The 21835-nt window shown below is 45.3% G+C and overlaps 1 protein-coding gene across 2 annotated transcripts in view; it reads left to right on the top strand.

Moving 5' to 3' along the window:
- Window positions 1-21835, top strand: part of LMX1A (LIM homeobox transcription factor 1 alpha) — a 54001-nt gene that overhangs the window by 15864 nt on the left and 16302 nt on the right. For both annotated transcript variants that reach the window (XM_045028049.1, XM_045028050.1), the window contains exon 2: window positions 7905-8137. In XM_045028049.1, coding sequence (XP_044883984.1) covers window positions 7963-8137 — 175 coding nt within the window. In that variant the 5' untranslated portion in view covers window positions 7905-7962. The remainder of the gene's footprint in view (window positions 1-7904; window positions 8138-21835) is intronic.

Here is a 21835-nt window from a genome sequence, read left to right as displayed (position 1 = left end):
CTGACTCCCGTTGATTTCAATCTGTTTAGGTGCTTTTGAAAATACCACCAAGCACGTATCTAGCGCTCTAGGTGCCTAAATACCAGTCCATTAGTCTCTCTGTGGCTCAGATCCTCAAAGGTCCTGAAATCTGGGCCCATTGGTTTGCCTGAGCCTCGGTTTTCCACCTGTGAAGCACTACCCTCTGTCACAGGGGGGTTGTGAGGCAAAATGCGTGAGTGTGTGGTGCTCTAGTGATGGGGCTCTGAGTCTGAGCTAGGATTGATAGATGCTAGAGGTGAGGGCATGGGAATGTCTTCGCAAGAGCTCTTCCCCCCCTCCACCAAGATGCTCTGTAGCTCCGTGAGGGGCAGCTGAGATGTCTCCCAGCGTTGGCCATTCCCCAAACATATGTCTGCATCAATAGCTAGCGCATGGTGCACCAGTAGATGGCGCACAACAATAGGCAGCCTAGCTCCTGGATTTTATTGGACTAATAAAACACATTGGGCAGTGCAAATGGCTGCCTTCGGGCAGCTCTTTACCTCAGCTCTTAACAGATAAGTCTGGCCTTCAGTCCAGCTGTTTTCTGTGGCCTTGTGGGACATGTATGCTTGGGAGCTCTCTCAGCTGGATACAGCACATAGGTTATATCTGTCTGCATATACACCCCCCACACCTCTTTTTGTAGGTGCCTTGTCTGTGTCTCCTGGGAATGCATAATCTCATCTCTAGGATCCCTATCGTGTAACTGGGTCTGCACAGGCACTGTGTAGGTGCTGGGGTCCATCCACATGGGTCCAGTTGCCAGGACCATGGCCTAGAAAGGTGCAAATTAGCACAATTTTTGTTGTTGTGGTTCTTTTTGTTTGGTGTGATTTCTTACAGACACCCCAAATTGTGCTTGATGCAGAGTGACTATTTAGAGATTTTAAAATGGCGGGGGGGCAGAGGGAGGATTTCTGTGTATCTCTATGTGAGCCCGTCTTTGCAGTCTAAAACGGGTCCAGGTTGTGCTAATTTTCTCTCCAAAAGGGTCTCTGAAGCACTCAAAAAATGGACAGGACACAGCCTCAGCAGATGTAAGTCAGCCTAGCTGCACTGATTTCAGTTATCCTAGGCTGACTTACACCAGCTTAGGATCTGGTCCGATGTAGCTGAGCAACTGTTTTGGCCTACAAGCTTTCATGTTGGTAATGAAATCTGAAAATCCCAATGATCACAGTGGACCCTTCTGGCCTCGGAACCGATTCATCTATTTTCTGGTAGTTTCTGCATTTTGCTGTCAATATTCTGCACACATCTGCTCCTCTCCTTGTTGGAATGAGACTGATTCAAGACTGAGGCATTTCATTTCCTCTGTGTGTGGGGTTTTTTTCAATAGATTTTTTTTAAAAAGTATCTACTCTCTAAGAACCTGATGAGGAATGTTATCATCTGGTAAAGTCTGCCAAGCTGTTCATGGGAAACCCAGGGAAATATGAACTATTCAAGGGAAGTGGCAAATTCATCATTGCTTGAACTCTTTCAATACAGGTTGGAGGCTTTCTAAACACCATGCTGTAGTTCAAGCCCAAGTGATTGGACTTAATTAGTGTCATGTAGTAACGAAGAATTATTCTCTGGGTGTTTATGCAGAAGGTCAGACTAGAGGATCACAATGGTACCGTTTGTCCTCAGTATCTATGAATGTCAGGATCCCAGCTATGAGATGCAGATGGAGGCCAGAGGCAGCTTGGTAACTAGGTTCTGAGTTCAGTCCAGGGGGTCCAGGCCGGAAGCAGCAGTCTATACTAGTGTCACGCTGTAGGGTAAGGTCATGTTTGAGGTCAATGAGCCGCACTGGGTTGGAGCCAAGTAGGTCAGCTGAGGTATGTGAGTGGAACAGCGGCAGGGTGAGAAATCAGAAGTGGAGCAGGGGCCAAGAACCACGAATTGGGACTAGGAGCAAGACTAGGAGTGTGCAGCAGGGTCTGTCGCAGCAGCAAGAATGGGGTCTAACTAGTTTCACAGCCAGCCTGCAGATGTCTTCCCAAGGCCTTACATAGCATGCCTGGGCCACTCAGGGAATCTGGTAGGCACTGCCAGTCAGGGCCTCTGTGGTAGAACAGTGGTAGTTGAGGCCATAGGGCTAATAGGCAGCTGTTCCCCACTCAAACAGACCTTTTTGGGGGCGGTGTGTCCAGGAGCCAGAGAGCCGGGTTCCAGACCCCTGGAGCCTCACAGGGAACTTGTAAAATACTGGTAGGGTGCCGTGAAGATGAACACGTTAGCTTACGGTGCCTGTGTTTCATGAACAAAACCAAGAGGTAAGTGCAGACCATAGACGCTGGTCTCATCCCACAGACACAAGTGGTACACCACAATTTGGGAAACATCTGAATGATACTCCGAACCCTCCACCCAAGAACAACCCATCACCTTCTGTTTTCTACAGTTCTTTTAAACACTTCAGTGTGTGGGGAAGTGCTGGTTTGAAAGCCCAAGAGACTAAATGCCAAATGGGCATGTGCCTAAACTGTGCATTGCCAGAACAACCTACCAAGATGCAAACCTCGCTCTGTCTCCATGACCTCTCTGCTGAGATTAACATCAGTGGCTCCAGTTGTGATGTGATCTGTAACTGGACTCTGATCAGCATTTGTATAGGTCCATTGAAGGCCATCAAATGGTCTGAACTTGGCTGATTTTGAACCAGTGATCTACAGGTGAAAGGCGGCCTAGGAGGTGTGAGCACCAACCAACAGCCTAGTCCTGGAAGTATCCCGTACCATGGAACCACCCACAAAGGTTACCTTGGTTCTTGGACAAATGGAGGAAGTTGAAATGCAAAGGCAGGAAGCTGGAGGACACCTCCTCAGAATCCAAACAATGGCAACATAAGGAATTTATACAAACTCAGGCAATGTCTCTGGCCAATTACTCATGGGCCTCTGCTCTCCAAATTCCACAACACCCTCCAAATTCCAGCCTTGGAAGCTGTTCTGAATAGTCAGTCAACCCAAAGCCCAGATTGTGTCCACTCTACCCCAAGCTCAGCCACTACCTGCAATGAGCAGCTTTCCTTTCTCTCTTCTAAACAAATCGAGTGAACCCATCGCAGCCTCCTCGGCCGCGTGATCAATGAACCTGTGCAGAAGGAGACTCACAAACCAGACACTTCATCAGAATTGGGCACAGTGCTTCAGCTGCTGAAGCTCAGAGTGAATTCTGTGGCACCATCTGGCACCTGGACCCTACCCCTCAGGGGTGATCAAATCCAGCCTGCAATGCCTGGTTCCTCTGCTGATAGAAATAGTGAGCTCATCCCTCAGGGAGGACACCATCAGTCACCCTGAAACACTCAATAACCCACCCAATTCACAACATGCCACTGACTGAGTTTCAGTCCTCTCCTTCTGGGGCAAGATCCTCAGGAACCATTGGAACCATCTGCCAAGAGTTGTGATGGATTCTCCATCATGGGCAATTTTAAAATCAAGATTGGATGTTTTTCTAGAAGATCTGCTGTACTTCAAGGAGGAGTTATTTCAGGGAAGTTCTCTGGCCTATGTTCTGCAGGAGGTCAGGCTACATGATCACAGTGGTCCTTTCTGGCCTTGGAATCAACCTGGATCCTTCAAAGTCTTCTTCAGGCCATTGTTGTTCGTACTGCTGAACTTCCTCCTCAAGGAGATGGGTCAAGCAGTATCAGCATCTTTGTCTGACTTCTGAAGTGCTAACTCACTTACCAGATCCAGAAAAAAAAAATCACCATAATTGCACTGAGACGGCTTTCTTCAGTCCTTCCCAACAGATTAGGTGAGCAGGCACCTCCTGCTCCCCAAAATCTCTGCCATCCAGAGTTGCACAAGGCTTGGTCTTGTTTCTGCTCCTCTTACGTACTTTAGTACAAACCTCAGTGATAGAGTGAGACAACATAGGCTGTCAACAGTATGCTAAGTATCCTTTCCCTCCACTGTGTCCTCATATCATCCAGGGCTTCAGGGAGATTCAAGGCAAGATGGAGAACAGATGGCTTAATCAGAATTCTGGAAGGACTGAAGTAATGCTAATTTGGAGAGGTAAATAGTTGGAGGTGTTGGCCAAAGCTATCACCTCTTTGTCGACTGTGCATTCTGGCTGGTGGGTAAGGGAGTATGCAGCTTCAGGGTCACTCTGGATTCACCACTAACCCTGGTGCATCAATCAGCAGCAGGCACTAAAGCACCTTCTCTCACCTTTGGCCAACGAGAGATTTTCAAAAGTACTCAGCATTGACCTAATTCTGCTCCCACTGATGTCAATGGACATGTTACCACCAATTTGGCTGGAGGAGCAATTGGGTCAACCCTGACGTCTCCACCCATTCCCCTCAAATGGAGACCCAGCCGCTGTAATTCATACATGACTAGACTCTTTCAGCTCTCACTCCTCTGCCTAGACGAGACATCCAGAAAGGAGCTGCACATGCTGATCAGTGGAATGAGCCAAAGAGAACACTTCACATCCCAGCATGCCGCATCCAGCACGGGCTGTCTGTGAACCACAAGATCTAGCTGAAGTTCTGCTGCCGATTTTGGAAACCCCAGAGGGTCTAGGCCATTGTGATATAAAAGACCAGCCTTTGTGGCAGCCACAGTCGCTGGGTGTGTAGCAAGTAGAGATTCAAGAGAGCAAGAACCAGAGTCAACACCTTCTCAAAGGCAGCTGAGAAGAGTCCTACCCGTGATATTTTCAGGTCATTTCTGTAAGACATGTCTTCAGAATAGCATTCCTCAAAGAGCAAGAGAGGAAGAAGACCTGGCAGCACATGCAAAATAACAGCCTATGACTGAGCTGAAATCAGGATAAAGAAATAACATCATGTTCAAAATCATGGCCCTTGATTACACCTGGAGTATGTTGGACAAATGCACAGACTGCGCGCTGGGTGGTTCTCTGCATTTTAACCTTGCTCAGCACTTAGTTTCTTTGTAGATTCGATTGAGACACAGATTATATGGGAGACTCTGTATCCCACTCCCTCGTCCCCCTGCAGAGCTGGCCTCCTGCGGTAATGACAGCTATTCCAGTAGGATGGGCGTTGGTGCTAATTGGTGGCAGCTGCTGTTGCTGTTATGTTTACATGGTGCACTTGAAGAATTGATGCCAATAAACCAAAGCAGCCTTGTAATGTATGGCATTAATGGAAATAGCCTGGATCACAGCCCTTCTCTCCAGAGATGTGAATAAGCAAAGGGGGCAGACTGGAGACAAAGGGTGATTTCTGTGGTTCCTACACTGAATGATGGACAATAGTCCACATACCATGTTAATGAGGGGGAATAGGCACTTGTAATGTTAATGGCTTTATGAATGGGGGAATTGACTCCAGTAATATTAACCAGGGATACACATCCACCACAAAGGGAAGTACACACCGTTCATATTAATAGAGGTTTCACCCACCATACCCATGGGGAGCTCACCCCAATAATGTTAATAGGAGATGGAACCTATTTTTCTCAGTGTGAGTCTCCAATAGGGAGAGTCAAGTGTCCCTGTTGAACAGGTGATATTCCCTACTAGTGCTAACAAGACTTATTCCCTCTCTTGAAAGGGGAAAAATTCCATTACAGTTAGTTAATAATCTCTTGCTCTTATGACTAACACCTATTACTTAATAACCCCTAGCACTTTTTCATATGTAGATTTCAGAGCACTTTACTTAAGAGGCCAGTTTCATTAGCCCCTTTTTACAGACAGGAAAACTGAGGCACAGAGCAGGGGCACAACTTGTCCAAGGTCACCCAGCAGGTCAGTAGAAGGGTCAGGTCTTCTGAGTTCCAGTCCATTGTGCTACCCACTAGGCAAAAATAAATATGGAGTACATTTCATGCTACATTACAGGATCGTGATAATTAAAGATGGGTAAAACAACCTATTGTAGCCTCAAATGCATCATCCTACAAGGGCTAAACATAGGATACGCGGCTGGTGTAAATTTGTTAAAGATCCTTTGAAGTCAATTTACAGGCTGTGCTGCATTGAAACATCTATGTCCAAATCAGGAGGACAATACAGTCTGCAATATATTACATGTTCTGAATTCAAAGACAAAATTTTAGCCATAATTATTATTAGAGATAAATGAATTTTTTCAAAATAAAAAGTTTAATCAAAAATGGTCTTTCTTATCAATTGACAGTTTTTGTGACACATTTTCACTTTGATTCAAATTTTTTTTCTTTATTTGATGAAACTGGAATTGAAAATTGTAGGTCCTGATCCTGCAAACACTTCTGCAGGTGCTTAACTTTCCTAGCAGGTGAGGCCTCATTGGAATTAATGAACCTGCTCAGGGAGTAAAGTTGAGCACACAAGGAAATAGTTGAAGAATCAGGGCCCAGGTCTGTGGTTTTTCTTTTCTTTTTTTCCTTTTGCTGCTCTGTAACTTTGGCAAAAGTGTTCATTTTTTTTGTAAGTGTCAGAACTGTAAAAGTAAAAATGACATGAAAAAAAGTGGGAAAAAGAGAAATATTGATGACATTTTAGTGCATTCAGTAGAAAAAAAATTAAAAAGGGAGAGATAAGATATTTAAAAACCCCAATTCTGAAACACAATTTTTTGGACACAAAATTGAACATTTTCCAAAACTTGCCAAACGAAAATGGCTTTTGAACTGTTGTTTGCAGTATTGTAGCCATGTTAGTCCCATGATATGAAAGAGACAAGATGGGAGAGAGATCTTTTATTGGACCAACTTACATAGGTGGAATAGACAATCTTTTGAGCTCTGCAGAGCTCTGCATTCCTTGTGGGTAGACATAGGATACCTTTTGGACCTAATATAAGGCATAGATGCTTATGATGTGGTCGGGAGTTGTGTTTACCTTTAACTCATGGGATAAAAAAGTATGTTTCCATTTAGCTTTTATCAATTTAAATAAACAAAACCCTCGTGCCTTAAAATTTGGGAAATACGTAAAGGAAATTTCAGATAATTTTATTTCAGAATCTAGAAATATTTTTCAGCACTTCTAGCTTTTATTTTGTGTATGTTAGTACTTGTTTTACTTCTTAATGAACCACAGTCCACTACCGACCTTAACTCTGACTTTATTCTTGTTAATATCTTGAGTATAAATAAACCAAACACTTCTATTACTTCTGATAATTAGTAAGATGGACTTTGCTACACTCTATTACCCACAGAGATTAGAAATGTATTGCAGTTTAATTATGGTATGTACTTTTTTTCCCAAACACTTTAGGTAATTGAAAGTTGTGAATTACTTCATTTACATAATTCTTGACTCCACTATTTTCTTATTTGTCAGAAGTAAGCACCGTAAAATGGAGTGATAGGCCCGTGGATACTACAGGTTGCATCATGCAGTGCTCCACCTTGAACTGATGGTGTTATGTTCACGGCACACCCGCAGAAAAGTTAGATTAGAAACATCAAATAATCTTGCTGGAAGATTGCAGTGTAACATTACTTTATTTCTCAGTGGTCACAGCGATAACACACGAGAATCCAAAACCAGAGAGAGACAAAGCAGGCTGCTCCATAAAACAGGGACACAACTCACCCCGCCATGTTCTAGGCTGCTCCTTCCAGCCTGACTCTGCCTCTCTGAGCCCTGGACCTCATGCTTCACCAAAGAGTCATCTAGACTGCAAGCAGGACCAGGAAACCCCCCCAACTCTTAAAGTGATAGCTTGCAATTCCAACACAGTCCTTAATAGACCACAGAGGGAAGGTGGAGCATTGGACACTGGGATTTGCAGTGCAGGCTCAACAAGCCACTGCTCCATATTAAAGACGAGGACAGGTCTGTTTAATGTAGATTTGGCGTGTCCCTCCCATCAGGGGCAAGGTGACAACCAGCAGAAGGGGTCACGGTGCCCCCAAGTTGGCAGCCCCGCTGGAACGTGTTCCTTCTCTCTCTCCTGCCAGGCTGTTCGCTGTGAAGTGCGGCGGCTGCTTTGAAGGCATCGCGCCCAGCGAGTTCATCATGCGGGCCCAGAAGAGCGTCTACCACCTGAGCTGCTTCTGCTGCTGCGTCTGCGAGAGGCGGCTGCAGAAGGGCGATGAGTTCGTGCTGAAGGAAGGCCAACTGCTGTGTAAGAGCGACTATGAGAAGGAGCGGGAGCTGCTCAGCCTGGTGAGCCCGGCTTTGTCGGATTCCGGTAAGGGGGAACCCGGAGCAGAGAGGAGCTTGTGGCCTGTGCTGTGGGGAGTGAGTCCAGGCCCCCACAGAGACATGCCTGACTATTGTTATTGATTTGTATGACCTTAGCGCATAGGAGCCCCAGTTGTGGCCCAGAACAAAAAGACGGCCCCAGCCCCAGAGAGCTTATGAGAGATGGACCCCAGCTGGGACATATAAATCCAAACTGAGAACCACTCCAAGCTGTAGGGGTGGGTATGTAACCCATGATAACAATGTGGCTGCTTTTCCCACTCAAGTCATGTAATGAGACTCCTTCTTGGCTCCTGTGTGATGACTGAACACATACCTCTGCCTCTAAAAGCTCCAGCTTCTATGTCTTACATCCAATAACATTAGTTTGTAGGGAGAAGCAGGCTTTTAAATCTCTAGGTGTGGCCTAGCCACTAGAGGGAGACAGAGATAATCATGGGAGCCCCAGTCGTGGGCCAGGATCCCATTGCGCTAGGTGCTGTACAAACACCAAACCAAACAACAATTCCTGCCCCGAAGGGCTTTACAAACTAAGCACAAGCCAAGAGACAACCAATGGAGACCGACAGAGGTGGGAGCACTAGGAAGTGAAATCACTCCCGTCCGAATGATTGGCCGTGGGCTCTGCACACCCACAGCCAAACCATTATTAAGATTTCTGTAGGCCTCATGGAAGAGAGGAGTTTTAATGAGGAATCCGAAGGAGAATAATGTGTTAGTTTTGTGGCTGTTCACAGGGTGCTTCTCCAAGCACGAGGAAAAGCAGGGAAGAAAGTACCAAGGTGCGGGTTTGAAGATATAAGTGGGTGATGGAGGCTGGCATCATGAGCCAGTCGGAGGTGGGAGTCAACCTTTCACTACTGGATGAGACGGAGGGTGGAGAAAGCCCATGGAGGATCCTGAAAGTGCAGACAAGTAGCTTATGTTTTATACAATCGAGATCTGGGGCTGGACTGTCACTTCCCAGTCTGCCTGAGGCAGAGATGGCACGTAGCTGCACTGCCCCAGGAATAGACCTGGGAAGGAATTGTGAGTCTGGTTTCCCTCTTGCTTCACGGGGGAGGTGATCTGCTGCAGATATATACTCCAGCCAGTGTGTCAGAGGGATGGACAAAGATTTGACTGAGGGTCTGCCCATTCCCTGCCCCTATCTACCTACTCCTCCACCTTGCAGGTGGAGGAAGAGTTGCTCCATGGAGACCCCTGCAGTAATCCATGATGCAGCCTGACTCCTCTCTGTGCTGTCGTGAAAGCAGGTCACACTCCTTCCCTTGATGGACTGTTCATTGATAGGTTTTTACACCATCCCGCCAGCTCTGACTGTATTTTACAAGGGTTATGCAGAATTATGGACATGCAGAAGGTTTGTGGGACTTGGAATGTTGAAATGATGGACAGATGCCTTCCCTATGCAGTGACAATAATACTTAGCAGCTTACTTTGGTAGATCTCTTTACAAAAGTGAGTTAAGTTATTATAATGAGTATGTATTATTGTGCGGACAAGGTGGGGGAGATAATAGCTTGTTACTGAACCAACTTCTGTTGGTGAAAGAGACAATCTTTCAAGCTTAAGAACTTCAACTGATTCCAGGCCTTATTATGCTGAGTGCTGTACAAATACATAGTGCAAATGCCCATAACGCTGTGCAACAAACTGATCTTTTGGTTCAGTGGCGGATCTGAAAAATAAATTTAAAAAAATCTGTTTCGGATTGACCTGAAATGAAATTTTTTTGAACTTTTCAGTGAAAAGAAAGTTTTTAAAAAAAATTCATTTCAGGTCTAACTAAATGTTTCAGTCAACACGAACCAAAATGTTTTGTTTCGTTTCTGAGGGTTTAACCTTTTTTATGAAATAAAATGGAAGTAAATTCAAAATGAAAAGTCGTTCGAACAGAAAAATCAAAACATTTTGTCTTGAAAAGGTTGAAACAAAACATTTTGACCCTTTTGGAGTTCTCTTCCTTGTTTGGCCAAAGCAATTTGTTTTCCATGAACGAAAGAACAGCATATTGGGTCAGACCAATGGTCTGTCTAGCCCAGTATCCTGTCTTCCAACAGTGGCCAATGCCAGATGCTTCAGAGGGAATGAACAGAACAGGGCGATTACCGAGAGATCCACCCCTGTCATCCAGTCCTAGTTTCTGCAAGTCAGAGGATTAGGACACCCAGAGCATGGGGTTGCATCCTTGATCATCTTGGCTAATAACCATTGATGGCTGTATCCTCCAGGAACTTACCTAATTTTCGTTTAACCTAGTTATAGTTTTGGCCTTCACAGCATCCCGTGGCAATGAGTTCCACAGACTGACTGTGTTCTCATAAACTTTAGGTGAGAAGGGACCATCATGATCATCTAGTCTGACCTCTTGCCCATTGCAGCAGAACCTCACTCACACCAATATTGTTGTGTTAAGAAGTTCTTTCTTATGTTTGTTTTAAACCTGCTGTCTATTAATTTTGTTGGGGGATCCCTGGTTCTTGTTACGTGAAGGGGTAAATAACACTTCCTTATTCACTTCTACACACCATTCATGATTTTATAGAACTCTATCATATCCCCCCTTAGTTGTCTCTTTTCCAAACGGAAAAGTCCCAGTCTTTTTAATCTCTCCTCATACGGAAGCTGTTCCATACCCTTAATCATTTTTGTTGCCCTTCTCTGCATCTTTTTCAGTTCTAATGGGTGACCAGAACTGCACACAGTATTCAAGGTGTGGATATACCATGGCTTTATATAGTGGCAGAATGATATTTTCTGTTTTATAATCTACCTCTTTCCTAATGCTTCTTAATATTCTGTTAATTTTTTGACTGCTGCTGCACATTGAGCGGATATTATTTTTAGAGAACTACTCACAGTGACTCCAAAATCTGTCTTGAGTGATAACAGTGAATTTAGATTCCATCATTTTGCATGTATAGCCGGGATTATGTTTTCCAAAGTGCATTACTTTGCATTTATCAACACTGATTTTCATCTGCCATTTTGTTGCCCAGTCATCCCATGTTGTGAGATCCCTTTGTAACTCTGCACAGTCAGTTTTGGATGTAACTATCTGGAATAATTTTGTATCATCTGCAAATTTTGCCACCTCGCTGTTTCCCCCTTTTTCCAGATCATTTATGAATATGTTGAATAGTACTGGTCCCAGTACAGATTCCTGCGGGACACCACTATTTACCTCTCACCATTCTGAAAACTGACCATTTATTCCTACCCTTTTGTTTCCTCTCTATTAACCACTGATTCATGATTTCCTCTTATCCCATAACTGCTTACTTTGCATAAGTGTCTTTAGTGAGGGACCTTATGAAAGGTTTTCTGAAAGTCCAAGTTAACTATATGTACTGGATACCCCTTGTCTGCATATTTGTTTGACCACCTCAAAAAATTCTAACAGATTGGTGAGGCATGATTTCCCTTTACAAAAGCCACGTTGACTCTTTCCCAACGAATCCTGTTTACTTATGTCTTGTATTCTGTTCATTTCTATCCTTTCAACCAGTTTACCTGGTACTGAAGTTAGGCTGACTGGCCTGTATTTGCTAGGATAATTTCTGGGGCCTTTTTTAAAAATGGATGTCACATTAGCTATCTGCCAGTCATCTGGCACAGTGTCTGATTTAAGTGATAGGTTACATACCACAGTTAGTAGTTCTGCATGAACTTGTGAAATATTTTGATCAAACTGACTATATATTTAGTTTGGGTGGGTGTGGAGTTTAGTTTGAAAAATGTTGCCCAGGTCCAAAGCCAGTCTCTGCCACAAAGAGCTTCCAATCTAAAAGTAAGTTTTAATATTAGGCAGCGTGACCTAGTAGATAGAGCACTGGATAGGGAGACCTGGGTTCTAGTCCCAGATCTGCCACTGGTGTGCTGGGTCACATTGGGTGAGTCACTTCCCCTTTCCCCTCAGTTTCCCCATCTGTAAAATGGGGTCTAAGGATAGTAACCTCCTTTGTAAAGTGCTTTGAGATCTGGGGATTAGAAAAGCTAGGTATTTTTATCATTATTTCCATTTTTACAGAGGGGAAACTGCGGCACAGAGATGTGATGTACCTTGTTCAAGGCCATTTGGTGACTCAGGGGCAGAACTGGGACTAGACTCCAAGTCTCCCAAATTCCCTGCCTATTCCCTAGCCTCTGAACCACAATAAATAGCCTGACTCCAAAACTGAGCCTGACATACCCCGGATTTGGTGACCTTGCAGGCATATGGCCAAAGGAGCTGTTTGATAGGATGTCTGGAAAGGGCTGAGGGTGTGCTTCCCCAAATGACAAAGGGCTGGGATGGAGTTTCGGTAGGTGCGTGGCTGGCTGAGTTCCCGTTGAAATGGTGACTTTAATGCTGCTGGAATTTGATTGTGCTATTAATGATGTGTTAGGGTGCCAGAGCCTTGGATCGGCCTCTTTCATTATTTTACATATAAATGTTTAACATTTCCTTTAAAAAAAACAACCCACAAACCCTAAATAAGAACAGTCCCGCAGCAAAGGCTAGAAAAAGAAAATGAACTTTAAGCAGAAATATTTCAGTTAAACAGTGTCCCTAAAGCCAGGCTGCAGTCCCTAACGACACCATGTAAGAGCAGGGGCAGACAGACACATGCCATTTGCCTGTATCTTGCAATTGCATCTGATTTTCCAAAATACTGTTTGCTTCCTTTTTGAAACATGTTGTCAGATGATAAGGTGCTAAACACCTGGAGGCCGGAGCCCTGTGAAAGGAACAGCCGGCAGTCATTTGTAGCAAGTCTTTGTTGCTGTAATAACAGCTAGTTCTTCTGTAGCAAATCTCAGGTGCTTTGCAAAAGGGGTCAGCATCATTTCACAAGCGGGGAAACTGAGGCACAGAGCAGCGACGTGACTGGTCCGAGGTTACCCAGCAGGCCAGTCGCAGAGCTGGGAATAAAACACAGCTCTCCAAATCCTAGTCTAGGGCACTGCCTCCCCTAAGCCATTTGGAAAACAAATAGTTCTCATTATCCTCTGACTGGGAATGTCCCTTTCCAGTACAGGTGTGATGAAGATGGACTGGGACCTTTCTCTGCACTTGTAATGGAGGTGGAAAATCATTGCAGCTGTTGTAGTGAGTGTCTTGCTGATTTCGCTGTTATGAGGGTTGTATGTTTTAGATGCAGCGGTTATGGTGAGTGAGTATCCAGAGAATGAGTGAGATCCCTTATAGCCAGTGGATCTCCTGGAGAGAGAAGCTGATATTCTACAGATTTGGATGGCCCGTATTGGAGGGCTTCCATGCCATGTGATATTGAGTCAATTAGTGTCACAAATGATGAACGCCAACAGCTGAGGGTGCAGTTGCAAGTATTGTTGCTAGAAAGTCAAGTAGATGATTGTCCAATATTGGAATGTATGAATTGGGAACATGGTGCTGTGAGGGTGCTGAATCAGACCTTGGAAAGTCAACTGGCAAAAAATCCCTCTTTCCTCCACTTTTAACTTACTGGAGATAAATATCTATATTTATCGAGGAACAAGCGAGCCAATTCAGATAAAATAAGAACCAACAGGAAGCCTCACCCCAAAAGTGAACCAGATCTGATTTGTGAGGGGTGGGTTTGTTTTTTTTTGGAGGTTTGAAAAAGTTTGGCTAACTTGTTCCCAGGTATTCCCAACAACCTCGGTTTTGCTTACAGTACTTCTAGCCCAACCAAAAGGAGTGGCAGAAACTTCAGGGGGAAAAAAGTCTCTTCCTATGAAAACGCCAGCCAGATTCTGGAGACCCAGGAGATCTGGAGGGTTGGGACAAACTTCAGAACAGGATCCAAATTTTTGAACCTATCCCCAAAGCAGACTCAATGCCTAAACCTTTACTGATGGTCCACCATTGCTGCTTGTGATGTGACTGCTTTGTAGCGCAGTCCAGGATGTTCATCTCTTTGCTCCTCCCATCCAATGGGTACAGTAGTGGGAGCTCACTGAATGTGGTGGTGTGCATGTGACATGGTGACTTTGATTTGTGATGCCGTCTGGCAATCCAACATCTCAATGCGCCTTTTTTGAGGTGGAGTGAAAGGGAAATGGGAGATACGCTGCCCTCTTCTGGAGAGGGATGGCTTTGCACTCACCATGGCTGAGCAGTTGTGTGAACCAGTGGACTGCTGCCGTGCCCTGTGGAAAGGAGACCAAGCTGTAAGCCCCAAAGCAGAGCGGTGCTCCAGGAAGGTGGGGTAATACCATGTCATGTATGAAGAGGACCAGGCTGTGCTTCCGCAGGCAGAACCACAGTATAAGCAGAGCTCTAGTGCGGCCTTTCCTGAAGGAGTCACCTGTGCAGTCTGGCCAGCCACCTCCGTGCTCCTTTAACCCCTTCCCATGGCTTCTGAGTCCCTTCTCAGGCTGCTGGCCTGATTTCCAGAAGGGCTGAGCAGCCATAAATCCCAGTCAAGGCAATGGGAGCTACAGGCATGAAACCAGAGAGTTCCCCCCTATGAGGTTGTGACTCTCCTTCACATGGTTTCCTGTCTCTCGAACTCACCTTGGGTGGAGTGAGACCCTGAGGCCTTGAACCTGTCCCCACAGCCAGCTTTCCCCCAGTGCCAGGTGAACCCCATCGAGATCTGCAATGGAGCTTGATCTCTGACTTTCCCTGTGCTAGAAGAGCTGTGAAATTAAGAGCTGTGTATCCAGCCGGTGGCTGCCTTCCCAAAGGCCCTCCAGAAATGTAAGAGGCTGTGAGGGAGAGACACAAACCGAAGGCCATTTTGTGAGAAAATGCAGATGAAAAGCAAGGCTGTGGAAGCCATATGTTCTCTTTAATCTCCCAAACCCTTGCTTCAATTACAGCCTCCCCTGAGCTCCAGTGGCCAAGCCTAAGTAAACAAGCCCTTCTGAAAGAAGACCCTGGTTTCCAATTAAAAGTGTACTAACATTTCTCCTCTCCCTAATTCCCTCCAACCAAAGAATTTTTTCATCTCCGCGCATGAAATTGAGTAGCCCTGGATTGCCTCCCCACACCACCCGGCTCCCTTCCCCATTGAGCTGTGGGGTCACCCAGAGGTCACCACAGACAATATAAATGGCCCCCAGCCCTTTCCCATGTGACGTCAGGAGGAGCCTTAAAGATTAATTAATTCCTACCTCGTTCACGGAAGGCTTTAAAGGCAGAGTTAATTAAAAGTATTACCACACTAAATCCGACTCAACTTTTTTTCCCACTCAGATGGATTCTTGGAGCAGGTGTTTGGGGAGTTTGGTCCCCTTTTCATCACTTGCAGAGTAGAGCGCAGAGATCTGTTTGTTTTCAGTGGTTTTTTTTTTAATGTCTTGAAAGCTGTAGTGGCTCCAGTATCATCCACTGAGCTGCACTTGTCATACACTAACAGCAAAATGTCCTGCTGCACTCTAAAATCATGTGGTTAGAAATAGTAGCCAGATGCTAGCTGGGAAATAGCGTCAGGGCAGTAGAACACCTACAGGCATCGCCATAAGATGCTCTCAAGCACTCAGCCTTCCTTTAGTGAGATCAAGAGAGAGAGAGAGTTTTATTGCCATCACCTCTGCGGTGGGATATAAATGAAGACAACACAGTCACTTGTCCCGAGCAGAAAAATCTCAGGTTCCTTATTCTTAAGTCTCCAGCAATGGGCTGAAGCCACCAAGTTCAGATCTTGGGGTTTCTTTTAAGCCGTATATAATTATTGATAAATTACACATAGTGTTAGACAAACATGAATAGGTTCTGAACAGAAATGGGCCTGACCCCTTTAGCTTTGGGAAAGTTCAGATCCAAAAGCAGTTTCTTTTGCAGAAGCTGACATAACGCTTAGTGGAATATAGCTGTTATATAGGCATCGCTTTACCTGCTACTGAAATACAGCCATCTCTGGTGTGGAACGCCCCTCACAGGTGTCTAACAGCATAGTATTGCTGCACAGTGGTTTAGGATGGGCATAAGAATGCCATGTGCAGTTGGAACTGCAAGTGGAAGAATGTAATTACCCACACTGGAATGTAAGCAGGACACTGGCATTAATGCAGCATTACACATACACAAAGTGGCAAGGAACCAAGAAGTGGCTAGCTCTGCAGTTACATATTGCATCTGAAACCCAGTGAGCAAACCCTCTTCCTTCATTTCCCAGTAGCCTGCAAGGAGAGTGGGTTTCTTTCTTGGAGAAGGAGGGAGAGAAAACCCCTGCAGCAGCAGCCAGAGATTGGTGGGAATTAGTGTGACCGGTCTGCCCCCTGAACCTAAGCTGCCTGTGGGGTGGGAAAGGAAAGCAGCTGCATGCTGCTAATAAAGCATGTTGTTCCATGTCAGCGGTGCCTATTAGCCACACCAGGTGTGTGTGCTCAAGGAAGAGTGGGGCTGGAAGCATGCAAAACGGCAGGGGTGCCATAGGGAGCTAGTTAAGTACAGTGGTTAGGCAGCTGCGCTGTGGCGGCTGCTTACCACACCAATCATAGTCTAGTTACCTCGTGCTCCTCCCATCTGCCTGCCCTATCCCGCTGCTGGCTCTTGCATATAGGCACTGTCTTTTTGTCATGTGTAGAGCCCTGATCCTGGACTCAGGCCTCTAGGCACAGCTATAATAATAATAGCGATGATGATGATGATATGCCAGCCGCAAAATCTCTTGAGCAGTACTGTGCCACTCCTCTCCTGCTGACTAATGCGGTCCTTGGATGAATAAACAAGGTGATATCGAGTAGGAGACAGGAGGTTTGTTAACTCCGTGTGATACTGACCTCCTTTGTACTGCACCTGAAGACCACTGATGAAAAGTGCTGTGTAAGAGTGAGGGATTAGTTAGTTAGTTAGTTATTTGGCACTGGTTCATTTGCTGCTGGATACGGTGCTCACAATTCAAGAAGGATGCTGATAAATTGGAGAGGGCTCAGAGAAGAGCCACGAGAATGATGGCAGGATTAGAAAACCTGTCTTAGGCTCAATCTATTTATTGTAACAAAGTGAAGGTTAAGGTGTGATTTGATCACCGTCTATCAGTATTTACACAAAGAACAGGGATTTGATAATAAAGGGCTCTTCGGTCTAGCAGCATAAGATATAATAAGCTCCAACGGCTAGAAATTGAAGCCAGACAAATTGCAACTGGAAATAAGGAGAAATTTTTGACAGAGAGGGTCGTTAACTCTTGGAACAACTTACCAAGAGCCATGGTGGATTTGTCATTACTGGACATTTTAAAATCAGGATTGGCTGTTTTTTTCCTAAAATATCTGCTCTTGTTCAACCATAGCTATTGGACTGGAAGCAGGAATCATAGAATCATAGAATATCAGAGTTGGAAGGGACCTCAGGAGGTCATCTAGTCCAACCCCCTGCTCAAAGCAGGACCAATTCCCAACTAAATCATCCCAGCCAGGGCTTTGTCAAGCCTGACCTTAAAAACCTCTAAGGAAGGAGATTCCACCACCTCCCTAGGTAACCCATTCCAGTGCTTCACCACTCTCTGAGTGAAAAAGTTTTTCCTAATATCCAACCTAAACCTGCCCCACTGCAACTTGAGATCATTACTCCTTGTTCTGTCATCAGGTACCACTGAGAACAGTCTAGATCCATCCTCTTTGGAACCCCCTTTCAGGTAGTTGAAAGCAGCTATCAAATCCCCCCTCGTTCTTCTCTTCTGCAGACTAAACAATCCCAGTTCCCTCAGCCTCTCCTCATAAGTCATGTGCTCCAGCCCCCTAATCATTTTTGTTGCCCTCCGCTGGACTCTTTCCAATTTTTCCACATCCTTCTTGTAGTGTGGGGCCCAAAACTGGACACAGTACTCCAGATGAGGCCTCACCAATGTCGAATAGAGGGGAATGATCACGTCCCTCAATCTGATGGCAATACCCCTACTTATACAACCCAAAATGCCATTAGCCTTCTTGGCAACAAGGGCACACTGTTGACTCATATCCAACTTCTCGTCCACTGTAACCCCAAGGTCCTTTTCTGCAGAACTGCTTCCTATCCATTCGGCCCATAGTCTGTAACAGTGAATGGGATTCTTCCGTCCTAAGTGCAGGACTCTGCACTTGTCCTTGTTGAACCTCATCAGGTTTCTTTTGGCCCAGTCCTCTAATTAATTCAGGCAAGTCCTATGGCCCGTGTGATGATGCAGAAAGTCAGGCTACATGATCACAGTGGTCCCTGCTGATCTTAAAATCTATGCTGCATCTCGCTGAAGCCTTAATGATCATTATTAGTTATGTTGTGGTAGCCCTTCGCAACCCCCGCCTGAGAGTGAAATGTGCTTTCAGCCCAACACCCATCAGTAGAATAGAGCTTCTCCTCATTTCAGTTTCCCAGGATCCATCCTTGGCTGTCCAGCGGCTGCTGCAGACATCAGGAGAGGAAAAGCTCAACACACAAACATTGTATTATTATTTATTTATTGCTATCCCAGTAGGACCTACTGGTCCCAATGGAGGTCAGGGCCTGCACTGTACAGTCATATAGCAAGAGCCAGTCCCTACTCCCAAAGAGCTGGTAATCTAAATAGCCACAACAGAAATAGAGTGGGAAAATGAACCATTAACTCCACTTTGCAGATGAGGAACAGAAGGATCAAGTGAGTTACCCAAGGTGACACATGGTGTCTGTGGCAGGGCTGGGACGTCAACTCAAATCTGCTGAATTGCAGTCTAATGCTCTAAACACAGCGCCATCCTTCCTCCCTTTGCCAGGAACAACTTTTGCCTATTTTGCGAATACACTTTTTGTAAGTCTGTCTGATGTTGAAGTTACGTTTTTCTAGCGCAGTCGACAGAGAGGTCATGAATGGGTGTGAGATCCTCACTGAATTTGTGATTCAAGTTATTGTCCACTGATAGAGAAATTCCCTGGTCCCGCATGAATGTATCTTCTGTGGACTGCTGCTGCCTGGAGTAATTCCCAGTTTCTTAGACTGCCTTAGTAAGGCATATGCAGTGTTGCTGTAGCTGTGTTGGTTCCAGGACATTAGAGAGACAAGGCGGGGCGGGGGGTAATATCTTTTACTGGACCAACTTCTGTTGGTGAGAGAGAGACAAGCTTCTTAGGTCTTGGAATAGTGCAAATACCAGGTGGAACGGATTGTTTAGCATAAGTAGTTAACACACATTTCAAGAGACCATGCACGGTGAAGTAAGGTTTGACTGTTTCTTATAATTAATTGAAAACAGAACAGAAATATGTCTGCAAATCTGGGCATTTCAATGTGGCCCATTCTATTTCAGAGCCCTGCTTAACCCCCCCTGATTCTTACTGTGGAAATGGGCCAGAGAGATCACAGCCAACTGCCTGCTTTAAATTACAGCTTGCCAGGTGTGGAGCACAGCTGGGGTTTCCCCAGACCACACCCATGTCTGTCAAAGACCACACTCACCTTTTCTGGCTTCAGTGCAGACCTCCTAGAACTGCTTTTCAGCTTGCATTGCACTGACGCAGAGTCAGTCTCAGCTCCCCATGAGCATGGTCCCCACCTTGTGGGCACATGGAAACATAGAGGCTGGGAGACTCTTCCCAGGGCCTCCCCAGAACCTCTAAGGTTGCCCTTAATTACTGCCATTTTGCTTATCCCTACAATGAAGCCCCTTCCAAGCCTGCCCACACTGTATGTATCATGTTGTTAAAAGAAGCCGCTTAGCTTCATTATAGGTGTAATTACCATAAACACTTCCCCAATGGATCCTAGAGGAGCTTTGCTGGAAAGGTTATGATTGATTTACAGCACATTAGAGGGGAGTTCGTACACAGTACAATGGTCATTTTACAAGTGCTTTCATGGTGCTCCTCTGAGGATTAATAACCGAGGTTACCAATACAGTATTTAAGTCATAAATAAGGTCTCTTAATTATGCAGCGCAATAAAGTGTTCATTGCATAGAATCTTCTGTGCAAGCTGTGTCCCAAAATGCCACACTGAGTTAAGCATCGCAAAGCAGCGTGGGACACAAGCTAGAGAGAACAATTGTGGGGAGGCACTGAGGGGTGAAGAAATTAAAGCAGTTTGGGCTAATAACCGAGGAATTAAAAAATGATAAGGGAAGTTTTGTTATAGAAAATTACAGTGGAGGGTATTAAAAATCACTAATTAATGGTTTAATTTTTTTAAAAAGCATGCCCACGTCATGGATTACTATTATTTTAATCAAGATAACTTCAGCCTTGGAATAAAAACGGTTTGAAACAATTTCCTAGTGCTTAGTGATTTTCAAAAGCATGTCACATCCCTACCTCTGTGGCTTCTGGTTCAACCATGTGGAAGCAGAACGGGACCGCTGGTGGTTACCTTCCTGCTGCAGTCTCTGCTAGCTTGCTATGCAGACACCACTTAAACTGGTGGGCGAGCGCCATGGATTTGTTCCCAAGTAAACGAGCAATAATAAAATCCAGGCGGTGTCAGTGCGTGGGTCACGGGAGACTACCATTCTGTACCTCGCTCTGCCACTGACCTACTTCGTGGCCCTGGGCGAGTCACAGCCCCTCTCTCTTTTCTTCCCCAACCTTTTTCTGCCTTGTCTCTCACCATGTGTCTGTACCACACCCAGCAAAAAGGAGCCCAGGTCTCGGTTGGGGCCTCTTGGTGCTGCCATAAAATAAATGATCCTAAAATGACTTTTGGGCCTGATCCTGCTATCTGATGAGCGCGCACTACAGGATACCAGGTGCTCTCAACTCCCACTGAAGTATTGCAAGTCCAAAGACTCACAGATTCCAAGGCAGAAGGGACTGTTGTGATTATCTAGTCTAACCCCCTGTATAACACAGGCCAGAGAACTCAACCCAAAATAATTCTGGGAACTGATCTGTTAGAAAAACATCCAATCTTGACTTTAAAATGATCAGTGATGGAGACTCCACCACAACCTTTGGTAAGTTGTTCCAGTGGTTAATTACTCTCACTGTTAAAAACATTTACATCATATTTCCAGTCTGAATTTGGCCCACTTCAGTTTCCAGCTATTGGATCATGTTAGTCCTTCCTCTGCAAGATTGATGAGCCCATTATTAAATATTTGTTACCCACGTAGGTACTTATAGACGGTGATGGAGTCACCCCTTAACCTTCACTTTGTTAAGCTAAATAGATTGAATTTCTTGAGCGTATGTCTACACTGCACTGTAAGCCCAGAGTTTGTGGGACTCAAGTCAGCTGACCCAGGTTAGAGCATCTACACTGATTGTTAACCCTAGGTTAAGAATTTTCAAACCTCGGGCTCTGGCATCCACACTGCAGCACGCAGACCCGAGTCAAACCAACCATACCGCAGACTCCCTACCACTCTCTCGAAATGGCAGCTCTAGGCCTTTGACTGTGGTGCACCATGGGAAAGCTTTATTGTGCACCAAGCATGTTACAGGAAGTTTTAACAGCCTGCCAACCTTGCCAGCCAAGCAACATGGAGAAGGCTCCTTTTCAAGTTCTCTTGCTTGCACTTTCACTCCTGTGTCAGAAAATGGGCAGAGCTTCCATGAGGCATTGGTGGGCATTTAGGCTGTGTTTTCTGACCCACCAAAGGCATCTGACAGAGCTAAATATGGAGGAGGATGAGATGTATCCAGGCATGGCAGACTTGCACTCGCTAATGCTGCTCATGACACTCAATATAGCCGCTGATGTCCCCTACGTAGGCTGGTGGGATCCCATCATCATGAGGATCTGCAATGACCAGCAGTGGGCCAGAACTTTTGCATGAAGAAAGCTACATTTCTGGAGCT

This window comes from Mauremys mutica, chromosome 8, assembly GCF_020497125.1.
Source record: "Mauremys mutica isolate MM-2020 ecotype Southern chromosome 8, ASM2049712v1, whole genome shotgun sequence".
NCBI lineage: Eukaryota > Metazoa > Chordata > Testudines > Geoemydidae > Mauremys > Mauremys mutica.
Note: the sequence above shows the minus strand (reverse complement) of the source record. Positions and strands in the feature narration are given on the sequence as shown.